The sequence below is a fragment of the Xiphophorus couchianus genome, chromosome 9 (genome assembly GCF_001444195.1).
Source record: "Xiphophorus couchianus chromosome 9, X_couchianus-1.0, whole genome shotgun sequence".
In the NCBI taxonomy this organism is placed as follows: Eukaryota; Metazoa; Chordata; class Actinopteri; order Cyprinodontiformes; family Poeciliidae; genus Xiphophorus; species Xiphophorus couchianus.
This window is the reverse complement of record NC_040236.1, coordinates 32,525,307-32,539,092: the sequence shown is the minus strand read 5'-3', so window position 1 is coordinate 32,539,092 and position 13,786 is coordinate 32,525,307. Positions and strand designations below refer to the sequence as shown.

The 13,786-nt window shown below is 34.4% G+C and overlaps 1 protein-coding gene across 1 annotated transcript; it reads left to right on the top strand.

The window, feature by feature from the left end:
- The first annotated feature begins 889 nt into the window (after positions 1-889).
- On the top strand, positions 890-13,701 carry LOC114150549 (uncharacterized). Its single transcript, XM_028027023.1, has 15 exons — positions 890-1,195; positions 3,460-3,651; positions 3,788-3,862; positions 4,370-4,488; positions 5,699-5,852; positions 5,926-6,051; positions 7,159-7,193; positions 7,272-7,356; positions 7,432-7,640; positions 8,558-8,738; positions 9,207-9,290; positions 10,103-10,239; positions 11,298-11,539; positions 11,629-11,738; positions 12,608-13,701. The coding sequence occupies exons 1-15, from the start codon at positions 1,061-1,063 to the stop codon at positions 12,791-12,793; spliced, it is 2,070 nt and encodes a 689-aa protein (XP_027882824.1). The 5' UTR covers positions 890-1,060; the 3' UTR covers positions 12,794-13,701.
- The last annotated feature ends 85 nt before the right edge of the window (positions 13,702-13,786 follow it).

The following is a 13,786-nucleotide window of genomic DNA, read 5'->3' as shown; positions in this document are numbered from 1 at the left end:
GGAAGTGGTAGAATTGTTTTGTTTTTTTTAACTATTATTTTGTTTATTTTGCATAAAAACATTTTTAAAAAATGGCAATGACCATTTCACATTTAGCATTATTTCTAGATAGGGAGAAATATCTAAGATATACTAACTGATACACTTAGTACAACTAACAGTAGAATCCATATGGGACAGATCCGGGGAGGAAACAAAACCACGGTACAAAAAACTAATAATTAAAAGTGAAAATAAAACCTGAGGCTCATAGCAGATTAAATTCAGATTGGTACAGGAGGAAGATGGAGTGTTTTTCATGACTTATATGAACAAACTTATTCACGTGATTTTAATTGCATTTGTTGTTTAATGTCAGAAAATTTTATCACTAATGTAATTTTAGATTTTCATTAAGATAACAGAAATAGTTAATCTGAAGGTTTTGAATTGGAAAAAAGATTCATTTTTGGTCAACTTTTACTCTGAGTACTAAATAAAACTAAATGTTTCATTTTCAGGTTATCTCGTCTTGTTTTTGTGAAACTATTATAATCTAATCAGGAGTATTGATTTATCGGCTTTAGTTGCTGATGGCAGACTGAAGTCGTCCGTTTCTGTTCCCATGACTTTAAGCAAACAACGAATCATTTTAAAGCACAGCAGTGAGCAAACTTCAGCCCAGACCTGAGATTACAGCTTTAAATAGTCTAACATTTTCTAACATCAACATTCAGGCAAAATTCAAGGAATGTTCTTTATTTGATTAAATGTTTGTGTATTTTTCTGTCACAAAGGTTACATTTGAATGATCTGCAAGCAGAAATTGATTAATCGCATCAATAAAAAAAGTCACGTATACACGGCTGAGTCAGTAGCTGCGTTTCCAGAGACCAGGCAGAATCAATGAGAAGAGGGAGTAAAATGTGACCTTTAACCTCTGATAGACCTCAGCTTGAGTTGATGAGACCTCATCAACTCCTCTGCTTCTGCTAAACCTGGAAACTTCCATCGTTTGAGGCTAAAACTTCAACTGGGGCAGATTTTAAGGAGAAACTTGGATTTGTTTCTCTGGAACAGGATGAAGCTTTGTGACAAAAAGTCGGCGTTGCTGGGAATCACAGAAAACATCGAAATGAGGCTTTTCTCTTTAGAAGAAGAAACTGAGATCATAGCGACGCAGGAAAAAAAAGAGAACAAACAAACCTCTGAACAGGTTCGTTCTTCAAGATAAAACTTCATATTTACAGAGAGAAACTTTTTAAAAATATATACTTTTAGTAGTATTTTTACTGCGCTGTACTTTTTACCTTTTATTTGAGTAATTTTATTAAGAAGTATTTCTGCTCTTGAGTAAAATTTCTGGAGTTTCTTCCTACTGAATGAAAAACAAACATGTTTTAACCAAAAATTCACCAGACACAGACACACAACTGCAGTTTCTGTTAAAGTTTTATAAGTTTTTTATTGTTTTATAAACATTTTCTTTTTAACTTGATTTTGTTATTCTTTGTTTATGTGAATTATTGTCATGTTAGTTTTTAAAATACAAAAATTTTCACTTAACTTTATGTTTTGGTCCCTCTGATGATGTAATTTTATAATATTAAATTTGGTCAGATACTCAGTACTTGAGTAAACCTTTTACCAAATACTTGAGTAATTTCTTGGATGGATACTTTTTATTTTTACTTGAGTAAAAATATATTGTAGTGCTGCTCATACTTCAGTATATTTTTTCACTTCTGCCCTACTTCAAATTATTTATGAGTTGATGTAAAGACAAACTATCATCCATGTGGTTCCTCTGTGATTAAAAGTCGATATGCAAATTTCCAAACATTTATTTGACTTTAACGTCACAGATTTAGTAACAAACCACAGAATATGAAGCTCGTTTTTCAAGTTGCAGAATCAGAAAGCAGGAGTTTCTTCGCTCTTTAAGAAACATTTTTGTGCTCAAATCAGTTGTTAATCAATCCTGATATTTCCTTCCTTTAGAAGCATTTCAAGAAATTCAATTCAGATGATTTGCCAGTAACATTTAGTATAATGTCAAAGTTTTCTAAACAATATTCTAAATAATATCTCAAAGGATACTTTTGAAGGCTTAAACTTAAGAGCTAAAGCATGTAAAAATGTTTATATCAAGAGTCTGCAGCCTTTACAACTTTAAGAGACATTTTAAAACAGTTTAGACAAAAACTACTTTAGAAAAGTAGAGCAGCACTACTTCAATATATTTTTACTCAAGTAAAAGTTAAAAAGTATCCATCCAAGAAATTACTATAAATTAAAAACGTGTTTGTTAAAAAGGTTTACTCAAGTACTGAGTAACTGATCAAATTATCAACTGTTTAATATTAAAAAATTATATCATCACATGAACCAAAGTATGAAGTTAAGTGGAAATTTTGGTATTTTAAGATTCAAAATTACAATAATTGATATCGGTAAAAAATTTACAAAATCAGGCAAAAGAAAATCTTTACAAAATCAGTTTCTTTCAATAAAAACTTATGAAACTTTAACAGAAACTGCAGGTGTGTGTCTGGTGAATTTTTGGTTAAAACATGTTTGTTTTCATTCAGCTGATAGAAAAATCCAGAAATTTAACTCAAATAAGAGCAGAAATACTTCATAATAAAATTACTCAAAGTAAAATTAAAAATATTCCTAAAAGCACAATGTTTTTTCAAATATGTTACTCAAGTAAATGTAATTAGTTACTAACCAACTCTGCTAAATGTCTCCTAGATAACCAGGTTCAAATGGTTTTAAAGATCACAAAAAATGCTAAATAAATCTGCTATTAGTGGATTAGTTAAATTCTTAATAAGAAAATAATCTTAATCTCTTAAGGCCCCAGAAATGCAAAATGACAGAAATTAATGTAAATGGTGCATAATAATGATAATAATCCTTCTGATTGCGTATTTTTAATTTAACATGATGGAATCTTAGTCCTTATTATTCAGCACTTTTATGTTTGTTATGTGTAAATATATTGAATTAGACTTAATGAAATGTCATATGATGTTAAATCAACTTGTTATTGTGTCTGTCGAGACGCTTTAGGTTCAAAGTAAAGCAAATAAATTTTATCTGGGATGTAAAGATACATTTTTGTAAAGTTGTTTAGAGTTTACAGTTTCATTGATCAAAGTAAAATTGTCCTGTTAAAGTCAGAAACAAGCTAAACAAGCTTTCTTGGTGGAACAGTTTTGGTTTTGCTGTGTTTATATAATCAAGACGACGCCGGTAATTCAGCATATTTTCTTTTTGGATCACTTGACTGCGTTCATCCATAACGGAGAAAATTCTCTTAGTTACTGTCAACACAGGAACAAGAAAAGGACAAAACACATTTCCCAGAAAAACCGAATGAATCTGTTTGAGTAAAAGTTAAATTCCTGCCAATGTTTTTAAACTTCAGGCCTCCATAACATTTATTTACTCCAGACCCGTTTCCCCTGTTAGACCCAGAGGTTCCGGTACCTGGAGCATCCTCTGGCCCCTGACCTGGAGGAAGACGAGGAGGATGAAGACCTGCTAGTCGAGATCAAAACCAAACAACCAGCAGAACCAAAAACTGAACCTCCCGTCGTCAAGGAGACTTCTTATTGTTCGCACATCTTCAACATAACAGACGACACACACATCGAGATGGACGTAAGAGATGAATCCAGCATGAAGAAATACTTTTTATTTTTCACAATTCAAGTTAAAATATTCCTATTTTCAGATGACGCATGTGAAGCTAAAGTCAGTTTTTCCTTGAACCTGCTGTCGTCTCCTGTCCCTCCAGCCTTTTCCGCCCATCAGGCTTTCTGACATCGAGCTGGTCGAGATGAAATCCGGCCGTTCTGACTGCGCCGCCCCGGTCAGTCTCAGGTTTTCTCACTTTCTCTTGATCAAATCACAACCACAAAAATTCATTTTTAAAAATGATTTCACTTGGTGCTTAACTGTATTTGTCTCATGATGCTAAACCGTTTGAATCGGTGCTTCAATAAACAAAACAGAAACAACAAATACAATTAATTGTAAAGTAAATGTAAACAAAATGTTCCTTTAAAAAAAAAAAAGGTCTGAGACCAAAACACCAAGTAAACTTTTATCATCCATTTTTTGGCAGAAAGAGAAAAATATAAAAACATGATTTATATAAAAAGTAGAGATTTTATGAAATTGTCTAAACTATTGAAGTATTTTTAATGGTTAAAATTTGCAGTCAGATCACAATCCATAGAATAAGTGTTTGTCTACCAAAAGGTCAAACTGAATGAGATTTTTTGAATTTCTGGAATATTCTTGTTGTATATTTCTCATGTTTTTGGTAGATGTTGTGCTGTTTGTTGCAGAGCTGCAGCTTTGTTTTATGTTTCAGTCATCCTTAAACAAACCTCGTCACCTTAAATGGAAGAAACTGAAACCACAGAAGAGCAGACATGTGGTTAAAGACGTGATCTGTCTCCCAAAGGAAACGTTCCTGGAGCAGCTGGACAGGTGAGGCCTGAACGTTACCACAATGAAGCACCAATTCATTTAAATATCAAAACTTACGCCTGCAGTATCAAACTTTTATAAGAATTTTTTTTTTTTACACGTTAAAATTATGTTGTGACCAGAGTTGGGTAGTAACTATTTACATTTACTCAATTACATTTGAGTAACTTTTTTTTTTAAAGAAATTTGCTTTTATAAGTATTTGTGTACTTTTTACTTTTACTTGAGTGATTTTATGATGAAGTATTTCTACTCTTGAGTAAAATTTCTGAATTCTCTACCTAATAAACAAAAACTGAAATTTGCCAGACACACACACCTGCAGTTTTATTAAAGTCTCACAAGTTCTTTGTTGAAAGAAACTGATCTGGAAGCATTTTCTTTTGCCTGATTTTATTTTTTTCCTTATATGAATTATTGTCATTTCGGTTCTTAAAATACCAAAATTCTAACTTTGGTCAGTCTGATTATGTAAATTCTAAATATTAAATGATTTATTTGATGAGTTACTCTACACTTTTTACCAATTTTTAAAAATTTTTACTCTTATTTGAATAATCTTGGATGTGTACTTTATATTTGAGTGAAGTATGTTTAGTAGTGCTACTCTTACTTTAGCATAATATTTGTCTACTACTACTACTTCTGATATTGGTGAGTGGAAAGCTTCTTTCTGTTGACAATAATCAGAATTTAAATGAAATCAAACAGTATTTTTACGGTCCTGTACTTTTTACGTTTACATCACGTGAGTAAAACTGGTGGATTCTCTGGGTTACCACTGCCGACCACACTCCAGTCCGGTAGGTGGCGGTAAATTCAAATTAAGTTGGTTTGACAACCGCCAGTAAAACACAAAAGAAGAACCAGAAACCTGCCATTAATGCTAAAACTAGTTAGCATAGCCACAGTTAACGGCAGATAACCGGTTTTCCTGTAATAGTAAGTTGTTTTTCCACCATTAGCATAATTATCAGCACACAGGAAGTTGTTTAATAGCTCTAAGACCTTCTCTCTCTCTCTCTCTTTCGACTGATTGGTTGTTTTTGAGCGAAGCGGTTCATCCGTCCCAACATGGCGACAGTTTTAATAAATATGAACTAAACTTATTTTAAAAGTTACACACTTCGGCTTTAAGAGTTATCTACACAGACAATTAATATATTTGCACAATCTGCGACTCAGTACATGTTTGTTCTTCATATTTAAGTAAACAAACGGCTCCCCAACAAGCAGCCCTGGCGGCTCGCATCACTGTCGACTCCAGCTGGTCAGCCAATCAGATGCAGAGTCGCCTGGCGTCGCTTTTTCAACCGCAGTTTGTAAAGAAACCAGGACAAAAGTTTTCCTTCACGTACCTACAGGTTGGTGTCGGGTTGTTCTGCCGTAAAACGCGCTTGAATCTCCATTTGAAGCCTAAACGTGTGTGTGTTTCAGAGTGTGCGGAGCTCCAAAGTGCTGTTTGTCCCTGATTCTCCTGCAGAGGGCTGGACTGGAGAGCAAGTCCTCCGCATCAGTGAACACGGTGCTTTGTATATATTTAGTCACCACAGCTATGAACAGGTACAACACAACATGTTTTATTTTTTTAAATTAATCTTCTGTCTACAGCAGATTTCTGTCTTCATTCTTCATACAAGAATGTCTCAGTAAATTGTGTCCCTATGCTGGATTAAAATGCCTTTTAAAAGAAGGTAGTACACATTTCACTAAAGACTTTTCTGATATCAAAATGTTTTTTATAAGTTTGACATAATAGTTTAATCCTAAGTGTTGTGTTTTCATTAAGCTGCAGGCAGAAAACATCAGTTTGTGTGTAATTATTTATAATACGTCTCACTTAGTGAATTAAGTCACTGAAATAAATGAACTTTTCAATAATATTATCATTTATTGAGATGCACCTGTAGTTACTGGATCTGCTTTTAAGCTGGTTTCCAGATTAAAGCTATAATTATTAACTTAAAGATAATTTTGCAACAATTCATTTTATTTATGTAGCACAAATTTGTAAGAAATGTCGTCTTTAGGCACAAACCATTTCAATTCAGTCCAATTAATCTCATTTATCAGAAGGGTAATTTCATTATTCACATTAGCTTTAAGGGTTTTTGAATAAAACTTACTGTTAGGGTTTTATTGTTTTATTCAATCAGTGACTGGGTTTCCTTAGTCTTACAGAAAATTAGAATATACGCCCAGTGAGTCTCGTTTGTCAGAAATATACCAGGTAGGCTTTAAAGGCCTATTTCTGTTTTTAAAAATAGTATTGGTCATATGCTTTAATTTTAAATGTTTTCAACAGCTTTAAATGGAAAATTATTCTAATTAACAGAAATAAAGTCTTTCAAACATCCCCTGGTGAGCCAACCTATATAAAGTTTCACTTTGTGATTAAGTTCCTAAAATAAAAGGATTTTTCTATAATATTCTACTCTTTTGAATAAAGACTTTGTTTCTAATCCAAACAAACTGAATTTTACTCATTAAGATCAAAATGAAGTTTAATCTGTCTGGATTGTTTTGTTTTTTTTGCTCCCTCAAGATGATATTTTTTGTGAATTGGTGAAATATTAATGAATTGGATTGAAATAAATTTCTGTCAAATATATTTAATGTTTTATTTTTTTCTCACTGCACTGCTCAACTTGTTTGTTTTTACACCAACAGGCACAATATGAAAGCAAAGCATCCGTCTTAAAAAGGTAAGAAAACATTGTTTTTGTGAGTGGAAATGTAAAAATAAAATAAATACAGCTGTTTTAAAATCTGAACGTTCACAGGAAGGATTCAGGGTCAAAGGTCAGCAGAAGAAGTCCCGGTCCAGTGGGACAGAGGCAGCCTAATGTCTGCCGGGCTCCAGAGAGGGTCAGTTAAAGTCTGATGTAAAATCTGATGGGTCAAAAAGGAAGACTTCCTGTTAACTTCCTGTTTCCTGTGCAGCTCACCCTCAACCTGGACACCATTCTGAGATTATTGAGACTAGAAAACACAAACGCAGAAACTGTCCTGAAGGTGAGCAGAGGAGACGTCCTTTCTGCTGCGCTGAAGGAGGTCAGGAAACCAGGATTCTGCTTCAGGTCCACTCCGGCCGTTTCCTTCAGCGGAGAGGAGACGCTCTGCCATGACGAAGCTCTCGGAGAGTTCTTCAGGTTTGGATTCGCCCCTTGAAGTTACGGTTTCAGCCACTGATTCAGTTTACTTTTTAGTCATTAACTAGATAAAAATGTATTTAAATCTATTAAAGTCCACGTTGAGGAGTGTTTCTCAGACGTTTTCAGAATAAGGACCATCAGTTAACATTTTGAGTAATTTGCAGATTCTGAAAGTGGATTCTAACCTCTCCAATAATGTCACACATAATTAAAAAAAAAAAAAAATTTACTACCAAGTGTTGTGTGCATTAATAACATTTGTGAGGTATTTGTAATTTAAAAGCACAATAAAAGAAAAATAAACTTGAGTTGCTTTGGCAGAAACAAAAATCGGCATTAAATATAAAAATTATTCATTATTATCTCTGTATTTAATTAACTGAGTCATTTTGAAGTAAATAAAAACAATAGCTGACATGTGAGCAGAGCATTATGAGCAAGCCAAGTCGTAAAAAGCAAAGGTCAGTTCTGACTAACGGAGATTAGAGTCCAACCGTTCAGAGCCGCTCAACAGAATCGAATCGCTCAGCAGGTTTTACTGATCACATAAAAATAATCCTGGATTTGTTTTGTTTCCACTGGTATCTTCAGTTTTTCTTTAGACTGACCCGGTTTAAAGCCAAATCCATTATTATTTTTAAACACAATCCTTTGGTAAGCTGTACGCGCTGCACTTTGACCTCTGCTCACAGTAAATAAACGGTCGTTTACATGCAGTACCTTACGGACCACTAGGGGGCGCCCGGGGACCACAGTTTGAGACCGGTTTGGCTTATGGTTTCTGCCTTTTTTTGGTGTTGTAGTTTGACCGCCAACCAGCAGGGGGCGCCGCTGGTCCGCTGTGTTTTAATTGGCTACTATCTTTGAGCGATGAAGGTGTGATTTACATCCGAAGATAATTTCTTCCCGTTCAGGCTGACCCTCCTGGAGCTGCAGCAGAGTTGTGTTTTTGAGGGTCATCCGGAGCGTCTGTTTTTCACCTATGACCTCACAGCGCTGGACGACGGGTTGTATTACGAGGCGGGCGTTCTGATTGGCTGGTCGCTGGCTCATGGAGGACCTGGACCGTGCTGTCTGCACCCGGCCCTCTACCAGGTCCGCCACTCAACAGGAACCATCTCAAATATGAATCTGTTGAAATCTGAAGCTATGCACAAAAAGAGCTGAATGTTTTTATTTAGTGGTTACACAGAAATATGTTTGATTTTTAAATCAAACCTATTTAAAAACGGCACGCTGGCGTTCCGTTGCAGGTTAAGGGGTTAAATAAAATGTTTATAAATTGCACTTTTTAATCATGTAGCTACGTTAAAAAAACAAACAACAAAACAAAGCATGCCAGTAAATATTCATGAGTTTTTTAATGAATGTGGTTCAATATTAACATTATTATTAACTTAATTTAGCTGAAAATGCTTTGGGAAAACAGTCATCATATATAATATGATTACAAGAAACGACTTAAAACCACGTTGGCATTCAGAACTTATGCAGATCGTTGCATGTATCGTAGCAGCAGCTCAGAGTTGTATGAAGTGTTTTTGTTTCTGTTTGTTCCTGCAGCTGATGTGTTGCCAAAGTGCATCTCTGGAGGATTTTAACTGGAGGGACATCGTTGATGCTGAAGCTCAACTCCGACTGCAGGAGGTGGAGCGCACACAGAACTCTGATTAACATCCACGGCTTATTTCAATGTTTATTTATGAAAATATAAATGAAATGCTTATCCTGCACCGCACATAAATAACAGCTGTGGAGCCAAAAATTATTCTGAAGTAAGAGTAGCACTACTTCAACATATTTTTATTGAAGTAAAAAGTAGCCATTAAAGAAATTACTCAAAAGGAATGAAATGTATTTTGTATCAATCGTTTAATATTTAAAAATTACATCATCAGATTGACAAAAATAAAAGGATAAGTGGAGATGTTGATATTTTAAGAACCAAAATGACAATAATTCATTTAAGTAACAAAAAATAATAAAATTGGACAAAAGAAAATGTTTCTTTCAATAAAAAACATATGAAACTTTAACAAGAACTGCAGGTGTGTGTTTGAATTACAGGTTAAATTATGGTTGATTTCCATTCAGTGGGTAGAAAAGCCCGAAATTTTACTCGAGTAAAAGAAGAAATACTTCCTAATAAAATTACTCAAGTAAAAGTACAAAGTACAGTGTAGTAAAAATACTCCTGAAAGTAAATTTTTTCCAAAAAGTTACTCTAGTAAATGTATCCGAGTAAATGTAACTAGTTACTACTTTCCCCTGCTGACCTGTTGACTTTCATGTCTGTTTTCTGGGTCAAAGTGAAGCGTTTAATTCATCAGAGTGACGGTAATCTGTTGAGCTGTTACTTTGTCGCCCTGTTTTTCTTTGTGTGGACGTCATGCAGCCTCTGTGTCATCAAACCAGTTTATCGGCCTGAATGAAACTGTGTTGCTGCTCTGCTCTCCCAGCTGCAGAGCTGCAGCGATGTGCAGCGTCTCTCTCCCAGCCTGTGTGACTGGCTGTCCGGCTGTGGGATCCATCCGGCCTGTTCCAAACAGATTCCCGCCGTTTACGCCCGCTTGGTGAAACACTACGTCTACCACAGGTCTGAGCCTTTCATCTGAATATCAGGTTTCAGTTTTGTGGGCTGCCAAAAGCTGAGTTTTCATTAAATCTGTGCAAATATTTGTCAGTATTCTGTTAATGCAAAACCAAAAAAAACAGTTTTGTAATTGTGTGACGGCTTACTGGGGGCATTGTAAATGTAACAAGAAAAGAGGAGTAAATTTGCGCCAAAAAACTCAGAAATGTTTAGATTAATCTTAGAAATTTTCTAGAAATAAATGGGAAATTTCTAGAATTTTTTTTTTTTTTAAATTCTGGAAATTTAAGATTTTTCTCAAAATTTTAGTTTTTTCTTGCAATTTTTTAAAAAACTTTTTATAGCTCAGAATAAATTTTTTTTGTTCTTGAAAATTTCTAGTGTTTTGAGTGAAATTTGGGCCAACATGCCATCGTAGTTTTGATGCTTATCAAATAAATTTTCTAGAAAAAACGAGAACATTTCTAAAGTCCAAAAGTTGAAATTTTACACGAAAAAAAAGAAACTCAGAAATTTTGAGTTAAATCTCAGAAAGTTTCATGAAACATTGACATTTAAGTTTGAAAAGTTGCAAATTTGTGAGGAAAAAATCTCAAATTTTACAGTTTGAGAAATTCTTTAGAATAGATGTTGAAATTTGAGATTAAAAAGTTGGAAATTTGTGAGATTAATCTCAGAAAATCTCTAGAAAAAACAAGGGATTTTCTGAGCTCCAAAAGTAAAAACGTTGTGACCAGAAACTCAAATTTTGGGATTCATCTTAGAAATTTGAAAGGAGTTCAAATGTCAAGAAGTCAAAAATGTTTGTCTTCTAGAAAATGTCTGACTTCAACATTTTAGATTTTTTATTTATTTTTTTGGCAAAAATGTAGTTTTGCGATCTCTCTTTCGTTACGGCTGAAATTCGCCTCATCATAACGCAAAACCTGCTTATCCCAAAACTTGAGTTTTTTCTAAATGGTTGTGTTTCCAAGAACCAAATCCATTTTCTTTATTTCAATTTGGACATTTCTATGGTTAATGGAAATGCAGCTCCAGTCTGACTGCCTCCTGAACTCCAGGGTGGCCAGTATGATCTCCCAGTTCCTGGAGGGCTTGAACAGCTGCGGGGGGCTGTGGGATCTGGTGAAGTCGCACTGGGAAACGTTTCTGCCGGTGATGACCAGTACGGAGCGGCGGGCGCCGAGCCTGGAGGTTTTCAGACGCCTCTTCACGTTTTGCTTCAGCGATCCGGACTCTGAGCTGAGGGGAGCTGAGGAAACCACAGCGGCTCAGTGGGAAACCGTCCTGAGCATGGTCAGCGGTAAGCACAGGAACACACACACACACACACACCCTGGCTGAGCTGTGATGAACCGTTAACAAACGTGTTTCCTCCTCATGTTGAATCAGACGGTGAAACGTATTTTTCCTTCGAAGACCTCCTCCTCTTCATCACAGGAACCAATCATCTTCCTCCTCTTGGTTTCCCCAAATTCATCTCTCTGCGTTTTTACTCACAGGTTGGTATCAGCGATTAGTAATTGGTGATCAGTGATTATTGGTTGGTGATCATAAACTACAAGTTTCCATTTCAGTGTGAGGCTGAACACCAATGGTTATTTTATGAAACGCCACGCAGTAATCTGTTTTAAAATTTTGTGTAGCGATTTAAATCATAAACGTAAATAATCACACAGAGATTTTTACACTGCAAAAAATACCAGATGGAATTATGATGGTGAACGCCCGGCACTAATATTGGAGTGTTAGTGCCAAAAAATATGAGAATAAACCCATTAGAATACAGTAATATTATGAGAAAAATGAGAAAACAGTCATAATGAGAATCATTTCATAAGAGTAAAATTGTAATAATATAAAAATAGTCATATTAGAAAATCAAGTAATACAAGACTAAATTCATAATATTACAGAAATAAAGTTGTAATATTATGACAATGAAACAGTAATTTTATGAGAAAAGGCTAATGTTGGGAATCTTGTGAAGTTATACTTTCACCATCAGTTTTACAGATGGGATGTGCTTAATATGTCCAAATATCAGCAAATTATTATCAGTAGCTGGACTTTGAAATGAATATTTTTTAAAAAGAATCAGAAAATGCCAGATTTGTACCTATTGAAACTTTGTTCTCATTAAAGCAGCTTTTTTCTAGTAATTTGTTCATGTTGTGACCTCATTGTCATCATATCCTGATTTTATTCTCATAATTAAAAATAAATAAATCTCCATCTGGCCTTGGTGTGTTCAAGCCTTTAGTTTTGTTTCTATTTCAAAGGTGTGAAGATATTTCCACTAAACTAGAAAGTTTGCACGGTTTCACTTAATGTGACTGAATTTATTTGTTAATTTTATTATTTTCGCCAGGACTCGGTCTCGTCCGACCCGGTTCTCCCTCACGCTTTTGAGGATTCTCTGGAGCTGTTTCTGCCCAGAGGAGTCCCAGAACCTCTGGACCTGTTGGTGCTGCTGAACAGAACCTTACACAGAACTCTGGATCAAAGATGTTTGCATGCAGGCGGAGATATAATCTCTCCTGAAATTATGACATAGTTATTATAAAAGGAAGCAAACGGACATCTTGGAGCAGCATGTTGTCTGCTCAACTCATTTAAAGTGTTTGACCTTCGGTTCCTATAATCTAATTTGATTTTGATAAATTGCTGACGGTGTCCTGCTGTTTGGATTGTTTTGTGTATTTTGACAAACCCTGGATGATTCAAGTCATTTATCTCAACAATAAAAATGTTGTTTATATACATAATCTTGTAATTTACAGTGAAATTCCACAGATGGGAATTTGAAGATGGTCTACATAAAGTTTTATCATTTTTATTTTATTTTTAACATTTAATGTATATTTAATTCTTTGCTCCAAAGTACGCTTAAGGTTGCAAAAATATTGTAATAAAGTTAATTTAAGGTAAATGATCTGCACTTTGCATGAATAATTTTAACAAATGAACATTGCAGGAGGAAAAATTAAATTATTTTCAAAAAGCCCAGAAAATAATAATGCAAATATACTTCTGTCTTCTTAAAATCAAAACCCTCTTTATGTACGTTTTGTAGCCTTTGAACCACGCTTTGCAAGATTAAAATGTATAAAATTAATACATTGTTCTAAGAGTACCTCATCATCATACACTATCCAATTCAATCTTCAGAGTTTTGTTTATTTAAATTGAAGCCTTGGTATGATTTAACACCCCAAAGAACAATATGAGTTTAAAACATTCAGGTGAAACTATAAATTATATCAGGTATCATCTGATTTATTATGTCTTCTGATTATAAAGCTGAGTGGCTAACAGAAAATAAAGCAGAATTTTGTCAACAGTTTGTTTAGTTTTTATTAAATATGTTTTTTCCCTATTAAATGTAAGAAAGTGTCCTGTGTAAGTCCTGAAATCATAAACATGCCAGTATTATATTTTGGATTTGTATTTTGTCAACAGATATCTTACTAGAAATCTGTACTGAGGCTGTAGGACTGGTTTCTGTTTTTGTTGCATATTCCATTTTTATCTCAGTTTGGATCATTTT